At 50.2% G+C, this 21664-nt stretch overlaps 1 protein-coding gene across 1 annotated transcript in view; it reads right to left on the bottom strand.

The window, feature by feature from the left end:
- Positions 1-1302: 1302 nt before the first annotated feature.
- The window catches only part of LOC133458725 (NLR family CARD domain-containing protein 3-like), a 38376-nt gene continuing 18014 nt past the window's right edge, over positions 1303-21664 (bottom strand). Inside the window, exons 10-11 of the mRNA XM_061738928.1 lie at positions 5421-5467; positions 1303-5319 (exon numbers count right to left, since the gene is read on the bottom strand). Of these exons, the coding sequence (XP_061594912.1) occupies positions 4793-5319; positions 5421-5467 (574 nt within the window). The 3' untranslated portion in view covers positions 1303-4792. The remainder of the gene's footprint in view (positions 5320-5420; positions 5468-21664) is intronic.

Raw genomic sequence — 21664 nt, 5'->3', positions numbered from 1 at the left:
TTTATTGTATTTGCAAGTAAAAACAAAAAATATTGTCTCAATAAGATTTCTATTGGTGGTATTACAATCAATCAGGTTTCATCCACCAAATTTCTAGGTGTCTTTGTGGATGAGAATTTGTCCTGGAAAGAGCATATACATTCTGTAACTAACAAAATCTCTAGATCCCTTGGTATCATCAGAAGAATCAGAGGTTTGGTCCATCAGGCTTGTCTCGTTACTCTTTATTATAGTTTAATTTATCCTTATCTCATTTATACACAAATTACTCATTACTCAAAAGAAGTTTGTAAGAATAGCTACTTCTGCTTCCTATTTGGCCCCATCTGCCCCTTTGTTTAAAAAATTAAATTTATTATCCATCTATGATATTAACATACTCCAATCATGTGCTTTCATTTACAAATGAAAGTACTTTCAAAGATTTTTTTAAGACCAATTCGCAAATTCATAACTATAATACCAGACAATTTGAGGATCTCCATTCTTCATTCAGTCGTACCAATAGCAGTCAGTTCTCCATCAAAGACAGAGGTGCCTCACTCTGGAACTCTCATATACTTATTGCAAAATCTTCACTGTCTATTAGTAGTTTTAAACAGAGATTGAAGACCAGCCTTATTGATCAAGCGTCTAGAAGTGCTTCCACTTAATGTGGACTCACTTCTGCACGTGCACATACACATGCACACACACACACACACACATACAAACACACATGTGCATGCTCACATGCAAGCACACGTACTCACTCAACTGAGAAATTGTCTGTTTATATCCATCTTTTTGGAACGCTGTTTTTTCTTTTTTTTTTTGTTTTTGTTTTTTGTTCTTGCTATTATTACAATACAATGTATTTTCTTGGTGAGAACTTTGAATAAGCCCATTTAGGGCTTCCTTTCTCACCTGCACATATTTTCATGCTTTTATGTTCATTTCAACTTTTGTACCGTTTTTATGTTGTGCAAATAAACAAATCAAATCAAATCAAATCATCTCAGTAAATCCCTCTCTCTACCTCCATCCAGTCTCCTCTACCACAGCGGGGGCTGCAGGGTAACAGCCTGTGGGAGGGCGTACCCTTCAGAATCTTCCATCAGTCTTGGTTGTAGCATTCATCTGCGTGGACGTACATCTTCACTTGGGGGAACGTAAGACATTATCACTTGGTAATGACCTTATCCGGCTCCAAGGACCATATGTTTTGGAGGCTAAATGATTAACACTTGTACACTGACTTTCTCTGTATTTTAATCGTGAAGCGCGTGTCAAGACTTAAATGAAGAGTCAGGAAGCTGTCAGTTTCCTTTACAGTGCTTTAATCCAGTCTAGAGAGTGAACTTAGAGATGTGGTGGGTGTGTGTGGTTCTGGAATAAACCAAAGAATAATATAAATCCATAAACAGCCATAAACATATGTTTCACCATAGCACACAATCCAAATAATAATGTTATTAGCATGAACATCATATAAGAGATAATATACATACTATCACATTTAAGTGACAACAAAGAAAACAGTCAGTGACATTCAGATAACATAACTAGGAGGAAGATGTTCCTCTGTTATTGTGAAGGAGCCGGTACCGACCGTCACCAGAACAGTCCAGACTCCAGGGCCCTCATTTATCAACCGTGCGTACGCACAGATCTGTGCGTAAAGCGTGCGTACGAGCATTTCCACGCAAAGTATGGTATTTATCAACATGTATTTGTGCATTTGTGTAGTATTGTGTTGAACATGTGCACATGTTCCCCGTTTCCTCCAATTAATAAAAATTATCCATAAGTAATTCAGACATTTTGAATAATTGGTGTGACAAGCTATAAAAGACAGCTTTGGCAGGACGACCTGAAAAGAAAATACAAGTACCATGGCTTATCTTGCACTGTTGGAGGATTTAGAGACCGTGCGCTCCGCAAAAACACGCTCCGCAGAGAGCGCGTTTTCAAAAAGCGCGCTGATCTGTTGATCAGTGAGAGCACGGCGCGGCTCCTCAGCAGGTACCGCTTCCCCAAAAACATTCTGATGGATCTATGCTGTGATTTACAACTCCATCCCAGTCACATCCAGCTCCTGTCCACCCTGGGATGTTTGTCCACCGGAACATTTCAGAGAGAGATTGGAGACATGCGGGATTTCGCAGCAGAATCATGCCGGCAGTGTTGTATGCAATAATTTCTCTGGCCCTAATTTACACCCAGTTTCCATGATACACACATCACCAACAAGCCCAAATTAAACGAGGATTTCACGCCATCGCCGGATTCCCAAACATAATTGGAGCTATAGATTGCACCCACATCGCCATAAAAACACCATCACATAATGAATTCAGTTAGGTGGACATGAAAGGATTTCATTCAATTAGTGCACAAATAATCTGCGATGCAACTATGTCTCTGTTGCCCGTCGTTGCCCGGTGGCCTGCAGGAACGCAACACTCATTTATTGTGCAGAACAGCTCTGTTGGTGTTTGCACCTCCAAGCAGGAGCTTTTGACTCCAACCAAATCTTAATTTATGGATAACCTTCCAAGAAATATATCAAACATGGTCAACATAATTATTTTACAAGCCAAATATCACATACATAAATGCAAATGGAATAACAGCAAACCCTCCATTGTACATCTGAAAAATGAATGTAAACTGTACTTAGCATCTCTTAAACCAGTGGTTCTCAACTCCGGTCCTCGGGACCCCCTGCCCTGCATGTCTTAGATGCTACCCTGCTTCAGCACACCGTGATAAAAGTACGTGTGTCATCAACAGAGTTGTGCAGACCTTGGTGACAAGCTAATTAGGACCATTAATTAGAATCAGGTGTGTTGGTGCAGGGAAACATCTAAAACATGCAGGACAGGGGCCCACGAGGACCAGGATTGAGAAACACTGTGAAAAAAACGATATTGCCAAAAGCTTATATGAAACGATGTCTTTGTTTATTCATTTTTATTAATACACTTCCCATAGCTTGTCAGTAAATGTATCTTTTTTTTTTTTTTGCTCTCAACCCCCCCAAATGTTGAATATTTGTAGATAATTGATTATTTTGTTTCATTTGCCTTTTGTTGTAAACTCTACAGAATTTGGTTCAATAAAGTTTGTAAACCTCCAAGCGGGAGCTGTTGTTGCTCCATATATGGTCAATTGGAGGCGTTTCTGTATGCAAATGACGGTAACCGTGCACGAGCACGGCAGTTTAGAACAGGTGGGATTTATCATCACGGATGTGCGTACGACCAGCGTCCGCACGTTTGATAAATCCGGATTTTTTTGTACTTACACACATTCTAAATTTCACTCCTACGACAGAATTTAGGACCTTTTCTACGCACTGTTGATAAATGAGGGCCCTGGAATGATGGTTCCCTCCAAACCAACAGTCGCCAACACGTGTCATCTTCCTGTTGTTGTCAGACAGTTTGTTGTGCGTGTGAATGAAATAAAAACACACAGTTCCACCTCCTCCTCCTGCTCAGAGCTGGTGTGGTCCGTGGTGGTGGTGGTGGTGGTGGTTGGTCCAGCAGCAGCAGGCTCCACCCTGACAGGAGGAGGACGGGGGTCAGACCGGGGGTCAGACCAGCTCAGTCTCTGTCAGGGGGGGGGGGGAAGATGTTCCTCTTTTATTGTGAAGGAGCCGGTACCGACCGTCACCAAAACAGTCAGTGACATTCAGATAACATAACTAATGACTTTTGAACAATTAGCGAAGTAAATAACACTGCTGGAAATACTCACCAGCGGAATTATAAAATATAACAACAAACAAGTGCTTCCAATAAACAACAATATAACTCACGTTTCTCTGGACGCACACTGAACCACAAACATCAGATTCATGACACAAAGTAATATAACAGCTTCATCCACATCATCAGCTTCTCATCGTTGTCTCTCTTCTTCTACCACGATAAGCAGCACTCAGCGGGATGGAGAGCAGCAGCCCCCCCTGGTGGCTGGATGTTCTTAAATCAACCACTCTGTCAGGAAAACCTTCAGACCAGTGCTACATATTTGATTATTAGTTCAAATGTGAGGATTTGGAAGTTCTGATTATTTTAAACCTGATCATTTCTACAGATGTGGGACTTCATGATTTGCTAAAAGTGTTATGGTGGTTGAGTTTCCTTTAAATGGGACTTGATGTCAAGATGTTCATGATTTGCTACTAAAATGTTACATAAGTGATCTTTTGAAAATTGGAACAAACTAAATGGATTAAGAATAAAAAAATGTTTCATGCTGAAATATGTTTCCTAGCATGATAAATCAATTTGATAACTATTGTGAGGAGATGTTGAGGCAGCACTTTTAATGAGTGAATATCAAATATTGGGAAGTGGTGAGAATAAAGAGCAGGATGAACCCTGGCTGCACAGCAACCTTGTGCTCAGATCTGACAGCAGGTTGTAACTTCATCTGGGCTGATTGCAGCTCGGTGATTCCTCTCTGACATCACAGTCGGTCACATGTGCAGCAAACTACCTGCAGCTGAACATGAAGTGAAGGATTTGAGCTGAACTGAGCTGCAGAGAAACAACATGCTGCTGTTCACCGTGAAGCTCTGACTGGAAACAGACGGAAGAACAACATGTGGATCCTGGAATAACGGCAGCTTCACCTTTAAAGGACCGGGAGAGGAAGAAGTTTCCAAGGAATCATTCAGAACAGTTTCACCAACGTGTGATTCAGGTGTTCTGGTGGAAACAGAGACAGACGTGTACAGACTCAACTATCTGTCCAACAGAGACAGTTCTCTGACAGGAGGAGACTCTGGAGACTGAACTCAACACAGAGACACTGAACAACCATCCCAGAACCTGAACCCAGGATAGAGAGGTTCAGTGAATGTGGTGTTGAAGGTGTGGATGTGGATCAGTCCGTCAGAGGAGACGCTGTAGAAGGACAGAGTTCCAGCAGGAACGTCCACGTACACTGCTAGTCTGTCAGAGTCTGAGGGAGAGGAGGAGGAAGGTGTTCCTCTGTTATTGTGAAGGAGCCGGTACCGACCGTCACCAGAATAGGACAGACTCCAGGAATGATCGTTCCATCCAAACACACAGTCATCAGAGTCTCCTTTCCTGCTGATTCTTCTGTAACTCACTGATACATAAACTCCTCCTCTACTCTGGAACTCCCAGTAACAGCGACCCGTCAGAACTTCTCTACACAGCAGCTGAGGCCAGCGATCAAACCTGTCTGGATGACGAGGATACGACTGATCCTCCCTCACCAACATCATCTTCCTGTTGTTGTCAGACAGTTTGATGTTGTTGTACACTGTGTTTGTGTCGACGGTGAGTTGACAGGAATCTGATGGAGAGAACAAACAAGCAGCTGCAGTTATTATTGATCACTTATTGATCACTGATGGACTCATGGACGAGTGAAGATGGTTGAATAAAAACACTTACACTTCCTCAGACCTGGTGTCAGCCATCGTTGTCCAGCAGGCTTCACCCTGGAAGGAGGAGGAGGATCAGACCAGCTCAGTCTCTCTCAGGGGTGGGATGTTATTTAGAGGACCCTGGTCCTCTAAATAACATCCCACCGTCCTACTTGAGAGTGTCCTACCTGAGTGTGTCCTACCTGAGTGTCCTACCTGAGAGTGTCCTACCTGAGAGTGTCCTACCTGAGAGTGTCCTACCTGAGTGTCCTACCTGAGTGTCCTACCTGAGAGTGTCCTACCTGAGAGTGTCCTACCTGAGTGTGTCCTACCTGAGAGTGTCCTACCTGAGTGTGTCCTACCTGAGAGTGTCCTACCTGAGAGTGCCCTACCTGAGAGTGCCCTACCTGAGAGTGTCCTACCTGAGAGTGTCCTACCTGAGTGTGTCCTACCTGAGTGTGTCCTACCTGAGAGTGTCCTACCTGAGTGTGTCCTACCTGAGAGTGTCCTACCTGAGAGTGTCCTACCTGAGAGTGTCCTACCTGAGAGTGTCCTACCTGAGAGTGTCCTACATGAGAGTGTCCTACCTGAGTGTCCTACCTGAGAGTGTCCTACCTGAGAGTGTCCTACCTGAGAGTGTCCTACCTGAGAGTGTCCTACCTGAGAGTGTCCTACCTGAGAGTCCTACCTGAGAGTGTCCTACCTGATTGTCCTACCTGAGAGTGTCCTACCTGAGAGTGTCCTACCTGAGAGTGTCCTACCTGAGAGAGTCCTACCTGAGTGTCCTACCTGAGTGTCCTACCTGAGAGTGTCCTACCTGAGTGTGTCCTACCTGAGAGTGTCCTACCTGAGAGTGTCCTACCTGAGAGTGTCCTACCTGAGTGTCCTACCTGAGAGTGTCCTACCTGAGTTTGTCCTACCTGAGAGTGTCCTACCTGAGAGTGTCCTACCTGAGAGTGTCCTACCTGAGAGTGTCCTACCTGAGAGTGTCCTACATGAGAGTGTCCTACCTGAGTGTCCTACCTGAGAGTGTCCTACCTGAGAGTGTCCTACCTGAGTGTGTCCTACCTGAGAGTGTCCTACCTGAGTGTCCTACCTGAGAGTGTCCTACCTGAGAGTGTCCTACCTGAGAGTGTCCTACCTGAGAGTGTCCTACCTGAGTGTCCTACCTGAGAGTGTCCTACCTGAGAGTGTCCTACCTGAGTGTCCTACCTGAGAGTGTCCTACCTGAGTGTGTCCTACCTGAGAGTGTCCTACCTGAGTGTCCTACCTGAGAGTGTCCTACCTGAGTGTCCTACCAGAGAGTGTCCTACCTGAGTGTCCTACCTGAGAGTGTCCTACCTGAGAGTGTCCTACCTGAGAGTGTCCTACCTGAGAGTGTCCTACCTGAGTGTCCTACCTGAGAGTGTCCTACATGAGTGTGTCCTACCTGAGTGTCCTACCTGAGAGTGTCCTACCTGAGAGTGTCCTACCTGAGAGTGTCCTACCTGAGAGTGTCCTACATGAGAGTGTCCTACATGAGAGTGTCCTATCTGAGAGTGTCCTACATGAGAGTGTCCTACCTGAGAGTGTCCTACCTGAGAGTGTCCTACATGAGAGTGTCCTATCTGAGAGTGTCCTACCTGAGAGTGTCCTATCTGAGAGTGTCCTACCTGAGAGTGTCCTACCTGAGAGTGTCCTACCTGAGAGTGTCCTACCTGAGAGTGTCCTACCTGAGAGTGTCCTACCTGAGAGTGTCCTACCTGAGTGTGTCCTACCTGAGTGTCCTACCTGAGAGTGTCCTACCTGAGAGTGTCCTACCTGAGTGTGTCCTACCTGAGAGTGTCCTACCTGAGAGTGTCCTACCTGAGAGTGTCCTACCTGAGAGTGTCCTACCTGAGAGTGTCCTACATGAGAGTGTCCTACCTGAGTGTCCTACCTGAGAGTGTCCTACCTGAGAGTGTCCTACCTGAGTGTGTCCTACCTGAGAGTGTCCTACCTGAGAGTGTCCTACCTGAGAGTGTCCTACCTGAGAGTGTCCTACATGAGAGTGTCCTACATGAGAGTGTCCTATCTGAGAGTGTCCTACATGAGAGTGTCCTACCTGAGAGTGTCCTACCTGAGTGTCCTACCTGAGAGTCCTACCTGAGTGTGTCCTACCTGAGTGTGTCCTACCTGAGAGTGTCCTACCTGAGAGTGTCCTACCTGAGAGTGTCCTACCTGAGTGTCCTACCTGAGAGTGACCTACCTGAGAGTGTCCTACCTGAGAGTGTCCTACCTGAGTGTCCTACCTGAGAGTGTCCTACCAGAGTGTCCTACCTGAGAGTGTCCTACCTGAGTGTCCTACATGAGAGTGTCCTACCTGAGAGTGTCCTACCTGAGTGTCCTACCTGAGAGTCCTACCTGAGTGTGTCCTACCTGAGTGTGTCCTACCTGAGAGTGTCCTACCTGAGAGTGTCCTACCTGAGAGTGTCCTACCTGAGTGTCCTACCTGAGAGTGACCTACCTGAGAGTGTCCTACCTGAGAGTGTCCTACCTGAGTGTCCTACCTGAGAGTGTCCTACCCGAGTGTCCTACCTGAGTGTGTCCTACCTGAGAGTGTCCTACCTGAGAGTGTCCTACCTGAGAGTGTCCTACCTGAGAGTGTCCTACCTGAGAGTGTCCTACCTGAGTGTGTCCTACCTGAGTGTGTCCTACCTGAGTGTGTCCTACCTGAGAGTGTCCTACCTGAGAGTGTCCTACCTGAGAGTGTCCTACCTGAGAGTGTCCTACCTGAGAGTGTCCTACCTGAGTGTGTCCTACCTGAGAGTGTCCTACCTGAGAGTGTCCTACCTGAGAGTGTCCTACCTGAGAGTGTCCTACCTGAGTGTGTCCTACCTGAGTGTGTCCTACCTGAGTGTGTCCTACCTGAGAGTGTCCTACCTGAGAGTGTCCTACCTGAGAGTGTCCTACCTGAGAGTGTCCTACCTGAGAGTGTCCTACCTGAGTGTGTCCTACCTGAGAGTGTCCTACCTGAGAGTGTCCTACCCGAGTGTCCTACCTGAGTGTGTCCTACCTGAGTGTGTCCTACCTGAGTGTGTCCTACCTGAGAGTGTCCTACCTGAGAGTGTCCTACCTGAGTATCCTACCTGAGAGTGTCCTACCTGAGAGTGTCCTACCTGAGAGTGTCCTACCCGAGTGTCCTACCTGAGTGTGTCCTACCTGAGTGTGTCCTACCTGAGTGTGTCCTACCTGAGTGTGTCCTACCTGAGTATCCTACCTGAGAGTGTCCTACCTGAGTGTCCTACCTGAGAGTGTCCTACCTGAGTGTCCTACCTGAGAGTGTCCTACCTGAGAGTGTCCTACCTGAGTGTGTCCTACCTGAGAGTGTCCTACCTGAGTGTCCTACCTGAGTGTGTCCTACCTGAGTGTGTCCTACCTGAGTGTCCTACCTGAGAGTGTCCTACCTGAGTGTCCTACCTGAGAGTGTCCTACCTGAGAGTGTCCTACCTGAGTGTGTCCTACCTGAGTGTGTCCTACCTGAGAGTGTCCTACCTGAGTGTCCTACCTGAGAGTGTCCTACCTGAGAGTGTCCTACCTGAGTGTGTCCTACCTGAGAGTGTCCTACCTGAGAGTGTCCTACCTGAGTGTGTCCTACCTGAGTGTGTCCTACCTGAGAGTGTCCTACCTGAGAGTGTCCTACCTGAGTGTCCTACCTGAGTGTGTCCTACCTGAGTGTCTTACCTGAGAGTGTCCTACCTGAGAGTGTCCTACCTGAGTGTGTCCTACCTGAGAGTGTCCTACCTGAGAGTGTCCTACCTGAGAGTGTCCTACCTGAGAGTGTCCTACCTGAGTGTGTCCTACCTGAGAGTGTCCTACCTGAGAGTGTCCTACCTGAGATTGTCCTACCTGAGAGTGTCCTACCTGAGAGTGTCCTACCTGAGAGTGTCCTACCTGAGAGTGTCCTACCTGAGAGTGTCCTACCTGAGTGTCCTACCTGAGTGTGTCCTACCTGAGAGTGTCCTACCTGAGTGTGTCCTACCTGAGTATCCTACCTGAGTGTGTCCTACCTGAGTGTCCTACCTGAGAGTGTCCTACCTGAGTGTCCTACCTGAGAGTGTCCTACCTGAGAGTGTCCTACCTGAGAGTGTCCTACCTGAGAGTGTCCTACCTGAGTATCCTACCTGAGTGTGTCCTACCTGAGTGTCCTACCTGAGAGTGTCCTACCTGAGAGTGTCCTACCTGAATGTCCTACCTGAGAGTGTCCTACCTGAATGTCCTACCTGAGAGTGTCCTACCTGAGAGTGTCCTACCTGAGTGTCCTACCTGAGTGTGTCCTACCTGAGAGTGTCCTACCTGAGTGTCCTACCTGAGAGTGTCCTACCTGAGAGTGTCCTACCTGAGTGTGTCCTACCTGAGTGTGTCCTACCTGAGAGTGTCCTACCTGAGTGTGTCCTACCTGAGAGTGTCCTACCTGAGTGTGTCCTACCTGAGAGTGTCCTACCTGAGAGTGTCCTACCTGAGTGTGTCCTACCTGAGAGTGTCCTACCTGAGAGTGTCCTACCTGAGTGTCCTACCTGAGTGTGTCCTACCTGAGTGTCCTACCTGAGAGTGTCCTACCTTAGTGTGTCCTACCTGAGAGTGTCCTACCTGAGTGTGTCCTACCTGAGAGTGTCCTACCTGAGAGTGTCCTACCTGAGAGTGTCCTACCTGAGTGTGTCCTACCTGAGTGTGTCCTACCTGAGAGTGTCCTACCTGAGAGTGTCCTACCTGAGTGTCCTACCTGAGTGTGTCCTACCTGAGTGTCTTACCTGAGAGTGTCCTACCTGAGAGTGTCCTACCTGAGTGTGTCCTACCTGAGAGTGTCCTACCTGAGAGTGTCCTACCTGAGAGTGTCCTACCTGAGTGTGTCCTACCTGAGAGTGTCCTACCTGAGAGTGTCCTACCTGAGAGTGTCCTACCTGAGAGTGTCCTACCTGAGTGTCCTACCTGAGAGTGTCCTACCTGAGAGTGTCCTACCTGAGTGTGTCCTACCTGAGAGTGTCCTACCTGAGAGTGTCCTACCTGAGATTGTCCTACCTGAGAGTGTCCTACCTGAGAGTGACCTACCTGAGAGTGTCCTACCTGAGAGTGACCTACCTGAGAGTGTCCTACCTGAGTGTGTCCTACCTGAGTATCCTACCTGAGAGTGTCCTACCTGAGTGTCCTACCTGAGTGTGTCCTACCTGAGAGTGTCCTACCTGAGTGTGTCCTACCTGAGAGTGTCCTACCTGAGAGTGTCCTACCTGAGAGTGTCCTACCTGAGTGTCCTACCTGAGTGTGTCCTACCTGAGTGTCCTACCTGAGAGTGTCCTACCTGAGAGTGTCCTACCTGAGAGTGTCCTACCTGAGAGTGTCCTACCTGAGTGTCCTACCTGAGTGTGTCCTACCTGAGAGTGTCCTACCTGAGTGTGTCCTACCTGAGAGTGTCCTACCTGAGAGTGTCCTACCTGAGTGTGTCCTACCTGAGAGTGTCCTACCTGAGAGTGTCCTACCTGAGAGTGTCCTACCTGAGTGTGTCCTACCTGAGAGTGTCCTACCTGAGAGTGTCCTACCTGAGAGTGTCCTACCTGAGAGTGTCCTACCTGAGACTGTCCTACCTGAGTGTCCTACCTGAGAGTGTCCTACCTGAGTGTGTCCTACCTGAGTGTCCTACCTGAGACTGTCCTACCTGAGTGTCCTACCTGAGAGTGTCCTACCTGAGAGTGTCCTACCTGATTGTCCTACCTGAGTGTCCTACCTGAGAGTGTCCTACCTGATTGTCCTACCTGAGAGTGTCCTACCTGAGTGTCCTACCTGAGTGTCCTACCTGAGAGTGTCCTACCTGATTGTCCTACCTGAGAGTGTCCTACCTGAGAGTGTCCTACCTGAGAGTGTCCTACCTGAGTGTCCTACCTGAGAGTGTCCTACCTGAGAGTGTCCTACCTGAGAGTGTCCTACCTGAGAGTGTCCTACCTGAGAGTCCTACCTGAGAGTGTCCTACCTGAGTGTCCTACCTGAGAGTGTCCTACCTGAGAGTGTCCTACCTGAGAGTGTCCTACCTGAGAGTGTCCTACCTGAGAGTCCTACCTGAGAGTGTCCTACCTGAGTGTCCTACCTGAGAGTGTCCTACCTGAGAGTGTCCTACCTGAGAGTGTCCTACCTGAGTGTCCTACCTGAGAGTGTCCTACCTGAGAGTGTCCCACCTGAGAGTGTCCTACCTGAGAGTGTCCTACCTGAGAGTCCTACCTGAGTGTCCTACCTGAGTGTGTCCTACCTGAGAGTGTCCTACCTGAGAGTGTCCTACCTGAGAGTCCTACCTGAGTGTCCTACCTGAGAGTGTCCTACCTGAGACTGTCCTACCTGAGTGTCCTACCTGAGAGTGTCCTACCTGAGTGTCCTACCTGAGAGTCCTACCTGAGTGTCCTACCTGAGAGTGTCCTACCTGAGACTGTCCTACCTGAGTGTCCTACCTGAGACTGTCCTACCTGAGTGTCCTACCTGAGAGTGTCCTACCTGAGTGTCCTACCTGAGAGTCCTACCTGAGTGTCCTACCTGAGAGTGTCCTACCTGAGTGTGTCCTACCTGAGAGTGTCCTACCTGAGAGTGTCCTACCTGATTGTCCTACCTGAGTGTGTCCTACCTGAGTGTCCTACCTGAGAGTGTCCTACCTGATTGTCCTACCTGAGAGTGTCCTACCTGAGAGTGTCCTACCTGAGAGTGTCCTACCTGAGTGTCCTACCTGAGTGTGTCCTACCTGAAAGTGTCCTACCTGAGAGTGTCCTACCTGAGAGTGTCCTACCTGAGTGTGTCCTACCTGATTGTCCTACCTGAGTGTCCTACCTGAGTGTGTCCTACCTGAGTGTGTCCTACCTGAGTGTCCTACCTGAGAGTGTCCTACCTGAGTGTCCTACCTGAGAGTGTCCTACCTGAGTGTCCTACCTGAGAGTGTCCTACCTGAGTGTCCTACCTGAGAGTGTCCTACCTGAGTGTCCTACCTGAGAGTGTCCTACCTGAGTGTGTCCTACCTGAGTGTGTCCTACCTGAGTGTCCTACCTGAGAGTGTCCTACCTGAGTGTCCTACCTGAGAGTGTCCTACCTGAGTGTCCTACCTGAGAGTGTCCTACCTGAGTGTCCTACCTGAGAGTGTCCTACCTGAGAGTGTCCTACCTGAGAGTGTCCTACCTGATTGTCCTACCTGAGAGTGTCCTACCTGAGAGTGTCCTACCTGATTGTCCTACCTGAGAGTGTCCTACCTGAGAGTGTCCTACCTGAGTGTCCTACCTGAGAGTGTCCTACCTGAGTGTCCTACCTGAGAGTGTCCTACCTGAGAGTGTCCTACCTGAGAGTGTCCTACCTGAGAGTGTCCTACCTGAGAGTGTCCTACCTGATTGTCCTACCTGAGTGTCCTACCTGAGAGTGTCCTACCTGAGAGTGTCCTACCTGAGAGTGTCCTACCTGAGAGTGTCCTAACAAAGAGTGTCCTACCTGAGTGTCCTACCTGAGTGTCCTACCTGAGTGTCCTACCTGAGAGTGTCCTACCTGAGAGTGTCCTACCTGAGTGTCCTACCTGAGAGTGTCCTACCTGAGTGTCCTACCTGAGTGTCCTACCTGAGAGTGTCCTACCTGAGAGTGTCCTACCTGAGAGTGTCCTACCTGAGAGTGTCCTACCTGAGAGTGTCCTACCTGAGAGTGTCCTACCTGAGAGTGTCCTACCTGAGAGTGTCCTACCTGAGTGTGTCCTACCTGAGTGTGTCCTACCTGAGTGTGTCCTACCTGAGAGTGTCCTACCTGAGAGTGTCCTACCTGAGAGTGTCCTACCTGAGAGTGTCCTACCTGAGAGTGTCCTACCTGAGTGTGTCCTACCTGAGAGTGTCCTACCTGAGAGTGTCCTACCTGAGAGTGTCCTACCTGAGAGTGTCCTACCTGAGTGTGTCCTACCTGAGAGTGTCCTACCTGAGAGTGTCCTACCTGAGAGTGTCCTACCTGAGTGTGTCCTACCTGAGAGTGTCCTACCTGAGAGTGTCCTACCTGAGAGTGTCCTACCTGAGTGTCCTACCTGAGTGTCCTACCTGAGAGTGTCCTACCTGAGAGTCCTACCTGAGAGTGTCCTACCTGAGTGTCCTACCTGAGAGTGTCCTACCTGAGAGTGTCCTACCTGAGTGTCCTACCTGTGTGTCCTACCTGAGTGTGTCCTACCTGAGAGTGTCCTACCTGAGTGTGTCCTAACTGAGAGTGTGTCCTACCTGAGAGTGTCCTACCTGAGTGTGTCCTACCTGAGAGTGTCCTACCTGAGAGTGTCCTACCTGAGTGTGTCCTAACTGAGAGTGTCCTACCTGAGAGTGTCCTACCTGAGAGTGTCCTACCTGAGAGTGTCCTACCTGAGTGTGTCCTAACTGAGTGTGTCCTACCTGAGAGTGTCCTACCTGAGAGTGTCCTACCTGAGTGTGTCCTAACTGAGTGTGTCCTACCTGAGAGTGTCCTACCTGAGAGTGTCCTACCTGAGAGTGTCCTACCTGAGTGTCCTACCTGAGTGTGTCCTACCTGAGTGTGTCCTACCTGAGTGTCCTACCTGAGAGTGTCCTACCTGAGAGTGTCCTACCTGAGAGTGTCCTACCTGAGAGTGTCCTACCTGAGTGTGTCCTACCTGAGAGTGTCCTACCTGAGAGTGTCCTACCTGAGTGTGTCCTACCTGAGTGTGTCCTACCTGAGAGTGTCCTACCTGAGTGTCCTACCTGAGTGTGTCCTACCTGAGAGTGTCCTACCTGAGAGTGTCCTACCTGAGAGTGTCCTACCTGAGAGTGTCCTACCTGAGTGTGTCCTACCTGAGTGTGTCCTACCTGAGTGTCCTACCTGAGAGTGTCCTACCTGAGTGTCCTACCTGAGAGTGTCCTACCTGAGTGTCCTACCTGAGAGTGTCCTACCTGAGTGTCCTACCTGAGAGTGTCCTACCTGAGAGTGTCCTACCTGAGAGTGTCCTACCTGAGAGTGTCCTACCTGAGAGTGTCCTACCTGAGAGTGTCCTACCTGAGAGTGTCCTACCTGAGTGTGTCCTACCTGAGAGTGTCCTACCTGAGAGTGTCCTACCTGAGAGTGTCCTACCTGAGTATCCTACCTGAGAGTGTCCTACCTGAGTGTCCTACCTGAGTGTGTCCTACCTGAGTGTGTCCTACCTGAGTGTCCTACCTGAGAGTGTCCTACCTGAGTCTGTCCTACCTGAGTGTCCTACCTGAGAGTGTCCTACCTGAGAGTGTCCTACCTGAGAGTGTCCTACCTGAGAGTGTCCTACCTGAGTGTGTCCTACCTGAGAGTGTCCTACCTGAGTGTCCTACCTGAGAGTGTCCTACCCGAGTGTCCTACCTGAGTGTGTCCTACCTGAGTGTGTCCTACCTGAGTGTCCTACCTGAGTGTGTCCTACCTGAGTGTGTCCTACCTGAGAGTGTCCTACCTGAGTGTGTCCTACCTGAGAGTGTCCTACCTGAGAGTGTCCTACCTGAGAGTGTCCTACCTGAGTATCCTACCTGAGAGTGTCCTACCTGATTGTCCTACCTGAGAGTGTCCTACCTGAGAGTGTCCTACCTGAGAGTGTCCTACCTGAGTGTCCTACCTGAGTGTGTCCTACCTGAAAGTGTCCTACCTGAGAGTGTCCTACCTGAGAGTGTCCTACCTGAGTGTCCTACCTGAGTGTCCTACCTGAGTGTGTCCTACCTGAGTGTGTCCTACCTGAGTGTCCTACCTGAGAGTGTCCTACCTGAGTGTCCTACCTGAGAGTGTCCTACCTGAGTGTCCTACCTGAGAGTGTCCTACCTGATTGTCCTACCTGAGTGTCCTACCTGAGTGTGTCCTACCTGAGAGTGTCCTACCTGATTGTCCTACCTGAGTGTCCTACCTGAGTGTGTCCTACCTGAGTGTGTCCTACCTGAGAGTGTCCTACCTGAGAGTGTCCTACCTGAGTGTCCTACCTGAGAGTGTCCTACCTGAGTGTCCTACCTGAGTGTGTCCTACCTGAGTGTGTCCTACCTGAGTGTCCTACCTGAGAGTGTCCTACCTGAGTGTCCTACCTGAGAGTGTCCTACCTGATTGTCCTACCTGAGTGTCCTACCTGAGTGTGTCCTACCTGAGAGTGTCCTACCTGAGAGTGTCCTACCTGATTGTCCTACCTGAGTGTCCTACCTGAGTGTGTCCTACCTGAGTGTGTCCTACCTGAGTGTCCTACCTGAGAGTGTCCTACCTGAGTGTCCTACCTGAGAGTGTCCTACCTGAGTGTCCTACCTGAGAGTGTCCTACCTGAGTGTCCTACCTGAGAGTGTCCTACCTGAGTGTCCTACCTGAGAGTGTCCTACCTGAGTGTGTCCTACCTGAGTGTGTCCTACCTGAGTGTCCTACCTGAGAGTGTCCTACCTGAGTGTCCTACCTGAGAGTGTCCTACCTGAGTGTCCTACCTGAGAGTGTCCTACCTGAGTGTCCTACCTGAGAGTGTCCTACCTGAGAGTGTCCTACCTGAGAGTGTCCTACCTGATTGTCCTACCTGAGAGTGTCCTACCTGAGAGTGTCCTACCTGATTGTCCTACCTGAGAGTGTCCTACCTGAGAGTGTCCTACCTGAGTGTCCTACCTGAGAGTGTCCTACCTGAGTGTCCTACCTGAGAGTGTCCTACCTGAGAGTGTCCTACCTGAGAGTGTCCTACCTGAGAGTGTCCTACCTGAGAGTGTCCTACCTGATTGTCCTACCTGAGTGTCCTACCTGAGAGTGTCCTACCTGAGAGTGTCCTACCTGAGAGTGTCCTACCTGAGAGTGTCCTACCAAAGAGTGTCCTACCTGAGTGTCCTACCTGAGTGTCCTACCTGAGTGTCCTACCTGAGTGTCCTACCTGAGTGTCCTACCTGAGTGTGTCCTACCTGAGAGTGTCCTACCTGAGTGTCCTACCTGAGAGTGTCCTACCTGAGTGTCCTACCTGAGAGTGTCCTACCTGAGAGTGTCCTACCTGAGAGTGTCCTACCTGAGAGTGTCCTACCTGAGTGTCCTACCTGAGAGTGTCCTACCTGTGTGTCCTACCTGAGAGTGTCCTACCTGAGAGTGTCCTACCTGATTGTCCTACCTGAGTGTCCTACCTGAGAGTGTCCTACCTGAGAGTGTCCTACCTGAGAGTGTCCTACCTGAGAGTGTCCTACCAAAGAGTGTCCTACCTGAGTGTCCTACCTGAGTGTCCTACCTGAGTGTCCTACCTGAGTGTCCTACCTGAGAGTGTCCTACCTGAGAGTGTCCTACCTGAGAGTGTCCTACCTGAGAGTGTCCTACCTGAGAGTGTCCTACCTGAGAGTGTCCTACCTGAGAGTGTCCTACCTGAGAGTGTCCTACCTGAGAGTGTCCTACCTGAGTGTGTCCTACCTGAGTGTGTCCTACCTGAGTGTGTCCTACCTGAGAGTGTCCTACCTGAGAGTGTCCTACCTGAGAGTGTCCTACCTGAGAGTGTCCTACCTGAGAGTGTCCTACCTGAGTGTGTCCTACCTGAGAGTGTCCTACCTGAGAGTGTCCTACCTGAGAGTCCTACCTGAGAGTGTCCTACCTGAGTGTGTCCTACCTGAGAGTGTCCTACCTGAGTGTGTCCTAACTGAGAGTGTGTCCTACCTGAGAGTGTCCTACCTGAGTGTGTCCTACCTGAGAGTGTCCTACCTGAGTGTCCTACCTGAGAGTGTCCTACCTGAGAGTGTCCTACCTGAGTGTCCTACCTGTGTGTCCTACCTGAGAGTGTCCTACCTGAGTGTGTCCTACCTGAGAGTGTCCTACCTGAGTGTGTCCTAACTGAGAGTGTGTCCTACCTGAGAGTGTCCTACCTGAGTGTGTCCTACCTGAGAGTGTCCTACCTGAGAGTGTCCTACCTGAGTGTGTCCTAACTGAGAGTGTCCTACCTGAGAGTGTCCTACCTGAGAGTGTCCTACCTGAGAGTGTCCTACCTGAGAGTGTCCTACCTGAGAGTGTCCTACCTGAGTGTCCTACCTGAGTGTGTCCTACCTGAGTGTGTCCTACCTGAGTGTCCTACCTGAGAGTGTCCTACCTGAGAGTGTCCTACCTGAGAGTGTCCTACCTGAGAGTGTCCTACCTGAGAGTGTCCTACCTGAGAGTGTCCTACCTGAGAGTGTCCTACCTGAGTGTGTCCTACCTGAGAGTGTCCTACCTGAGAGTGTCCTACCTGAGTGTGTCCTACCTGAGTGTGTCCTACCTGAGAGTGTCCTACCTGAGTGTCCTACCTGAGTGTGTCCTACCTGAGAGTGTCCTACCTGAGAGTGTCCTACCTGAGAGTGTCCTACCTGAGAGTGTCCTACCTGAGAGTGTCCTACCTGAGAGTGTCCTACCTGAGTGTGTCCTACCTGAGTGTGTCCTACCTGAGAGTGTCCTACCTGAGTGTCCTACCTGAGTGTGTCCTACCTGAGAGTGTCCTACCTGAGAGTGTCCTACCTGAGAGTGTCCTACCTGAGAGTGTCCTACCTGAGAGTGTCCTACCTGAGAGTGTCCTACCTGAGTGTGTCCTACCTGAGTGTGTCCTACCTGAGTGTCCTACCTGAGAGTGTCCTACCTGAGTGTCCTACCTGAGAGTGTCCTACCTGAGTGTCCTACCTGAGAGTGTCCTACCTGAGTGTCCTACCTGAGAGTGTCCTACCTGAGAGTGTCCTACCTGAGAGTGTCCTACCTGAGTGTCCTACCTGAGAGTGTCCTACCTGAGAGTGTCCTACCTGAGAGTGTCCTACCTGAGTGTCCTACCTGAGAGTGTCCTACCTGAGTGTGTCCTACCTGAGAGTGTCCTACCTGAGAGTGTCCTACCTGAGTGTGTCCTACCTGAGTGTGTCCTACCTGAGAGTGTCCTACCTGAGTGTCCTACCTGAGAGTGTCCTACCTGAGAGTGTCCTACCTGAGTGTGTCCTACCTGAGTGTGTCCTACCTGAGAGTGTCCTACCTGAGAGTGTCCTACCTGAGAGTGTCCTACCTGAGAGTGTCCTACCTGAGAGTGTCCTACCTGAGTGTGTCCTACCTGAGAGTGTCCTACCTGAGAGTGTCCTACCTGAGAGTGTCCTACCTGAGTATCCTACCTGAGAGTGTCCTACCTGAGTGTGTCCTACCTGAGTCTGTCCTACCTGAGTGTCCTACCTGAGAGTGTCCTACCTGAGAGTGTCCTACCTGAGAGTGTCCTACCTGAGAGTGTCCTACCTGAGTGTGTCCTACCTGAGAGTGTCCTACCTGAGTGTCCTACCTGAGAGTGTCCTACCCGAGTGTCCTACCTGAGTGTGTCCTACCTGAGTGTGTCCTACCTGAGTGTCCTACCTGAGTGTGTCCTACCTGAGTGTGTCCTACCTGAGAGTGTCCTACCTGAGTGTGTCCTACCTGAGAGTGTCCTACCTGAGAGTGTCCTACCTGAGAGTGTCCTACCTGAGTATCCTACCTGAGAGTGTCCTACCTGATTGTCCTACCTGAGAGTGTCCTACCTGAGTGTCCTACCTGAGAGTGTCCTACCTGAGTGTCCTACCTGAGAGTGTCCTACCTGAGTGTGTCCTACCTGAGAGTGTCCTACCTGAGAGTGTCCTACCTGAGAGTGTCCTACCTGAGTGTCCTACCTGAGTGTGTCCTACCTGAAAGTGTCCTACCTGAGAGTGTCCTACCTGAGAGTGTCCTACCTGAGTGTCCTACCTGAGTGTCCTACCTGAGTGTGTCCTACCTGAGTGTCCTACCTGAGTGTCCTACCTGAGAGTGTCTTACCTGAGAGTGTCCTACCTGAGTGTGTCCTACCTGAGTGTCCTACCTGAGAGTGTCCTACCTGAGTGTCCTACCTGAGAGTGTCCTACCTGAGTGTCCTACCTGAGAGTGTCCTACCTGAGTGTCCTACCTGAGAGTGTCCTACCTGAGAGTGTCCTACCTGAGTGTCCTACCTGAGAGTGTCCTACCTGAGAGTGTCCTACCTGAGAGTGTCCTACCTGAGTGTCCTACCTGAGAGTGTCCTACCTGAGAGTGTCCTACCTGAGAGTGTCCTACCTGAGTGTCCTACCTGAGAGTGTCCTACCTGAGTGTGTCCTACCTGAGAGTGTCCTACCTGAGAGTGTCCTACCTGAGAGTGTCCTACCTGAGAGTGTCCTACCTGAGTGTCCTACCTGAGAGTGTCCTACCTGAGAGTGTCCTACCTGAGAGTGTCCTACCTGAGAGTGTCCTACCTGAGAGTGTCCTACCTGAGAGTGTCCTACCTGAGAGTGTCCTACATGAGAGTGTCCTACCTGAGAGTGTCCTACCTGAGAGTGTCCTACCTGAGAGTGTCCTACCTGAGAGTGTCCTACCTGAGAGTGTCCTACCTGAGAGTGTCCTACCTGAGTGTGTCCTACCTGAGAGTGTCCTACCTGAGAGTGTCCTACCTGAGAGTGTCCTACCTGAGTATCCTACCTGAGAGTGTCCTACCTGAGTGTGTCCTACCTGAGTCTGTCCTACCTGAGTGTCCTACCTGAGTGTGTCCTACCTGAGAGTGTCCTACCTGAGTGTGTCCTACCTGAGTCTGTCCTACCTGAGTGTCCTACCTGAGTGTGTCCTACCTGAGAGTGTCCTACCTGAGTCTGTCCTACCTGAGTGTCCTACCTGAGTGTGTCCTACCTGAGAGTGTCCTACCTGAGTGTCCTACCTGAGAGTGTCCTACCCGAGTGTCCTACCTGAGTGTGTCCTACCTGAGTGTGTCCTACCTGAGTGTCCTACCTGAGTGTGTCCTACCTGAGTGTGTCCTACCTGAGAGTGTCCTACCTGAGTGTGTCCTACCTGAGAGTGTCCTACCTGAGAGTGTCCTACCTGAGAGTGTCCTACCTGAGTATCCTACCTGAGAGTGTCCTACCTGAGTGTCCTACCTGAGAGTGTCCTACCTGAGAGTGTCCTACCTGAGAGTGTCCTACCTGAGAGTGTCCTACCTGAGAGTGTCCTACCTGAGAGTGTCCTACCTGAGAGTGTCCTACCTGAGAGTGTCCTACCTGAGTGTCCTACCTGAGAGTGTCCTACCTGAGAGTGTCCTACCTGAGAGTGTCCTACCTGAGAGTGTCCTACCTGAGTATCCTACCTGAGAGTGTCCTACCTGAGTGTCCTACCTGAGTGTCCTACCTGAGAGTGTCCTACCTGAGAGTGTCCTACCTGAGTGTGTCCTACCTGAGAGTGTCCTACCTGAGAGTGTCCTACCTGAGTGTGTCCTACCTGAGTGTGTCCTACCTGAGAGTGTCCTACCTGAGAGTGTCCTACCTGAGAGTGTCCTACCTGAGAGTGTCCTACCTGAGAGTGTCCTACCTGAGTGTCCTACCTGAGTGTGTCCTACCTGAGTGTCTTACCTGAGAGTGTCCTACCTGAGAGTGTCCTACCTGAGTGTGTCCTACCTGAGAGTGTCCTACCTGAGAGTGTCCTACCTGAGAGTGTCCTACCTGAGAGTGTCCTACCTGAGTGTGTCCTACCTGAGAGTGTCCTACCTGAGAGTGTCCTACCTGAGAGTGTCCTACCTGAGTGTCCTACCTGAGTGTGTCCTACCTGAGTGTGTCCTACCTGAGAGTGTCCTACCTGAGAGTGTCCTACCTGAGAGTGTCCTACCTGAGAGTGTCCTACCTGAGAGTGTCCTACCTGAGTGTCCTACCTGAGTGTGTCCTACCTGAGTGTCTTACCTGAGAGTGTCCTACCTGAGAGTGTCCTACCTGAGTGTGTCCTACCTGAGAGTGTCCTACCTGAGAGTGTCCTACCTGAGAGTGTCCTACCTGAGAGTGTCCTACCTGAGAGTGTCCTACCTGAGAGTGTCCTACCTGAGTGTGTCCTACCTGAGAGTGTCCTACCTGAGAGTGTCCTACCTGAGATTGTCCTACCTGAGAGTGTCCTACCTGAGTGTCCTACCTGAGAGTGTCCTACCTGAGAGTGTCCTACCTGAGAGTGTCCTACCTGAGAGTGTCCTACCTGAGTGTCCTACCTGAGAGTGTCCTACCTGAATGTGTCCTACCTGAGAGTGTCCTACCTGAGAGTGTCCTACCTGAGAGTGTCCTACCTGAGTGTGTCCTACCTGAGAGTGTCCTACCTGAGAGTGTCCTACCTGAGAGTGTCCTACCTGAGTGTCCTACCTGAGTGTGTCCTACCTGAGAGTGTCCTACCTGAGAGTGTCCTACCTGAGTGTGTCCTACCTGAGTGTGTCCTACCTGAGAGTGTCCTACCTGAGAGTGTCCTACCTGAGTGTGTCCTACCTGAGTGTCCTACCTGAGTGTCCTACCTGAGTGTCCTACCTGAGAGTGTCCTACCTGAGTGTCCTACCTA

The sequence above is a fragment of the Cololabis saira genome, chromosome 13, assembly GCF_033807715.1.
Source record: "Cololabis saira isolate AMF1-May2022 chromosome 13, fColSai1.1, whole genome shotgun sequence".
Classification (NCBI taxonomy): Eukaryota; Metazoa; Chordata; class Actinopteri; order Beloniformes; family Belonidae; genus Cololabis; species Cololabis saira.
Note: the sequence above shows the minus strand (reverse complement) of the source record. Positions and strands in the feature narration are given on the sequence as shown.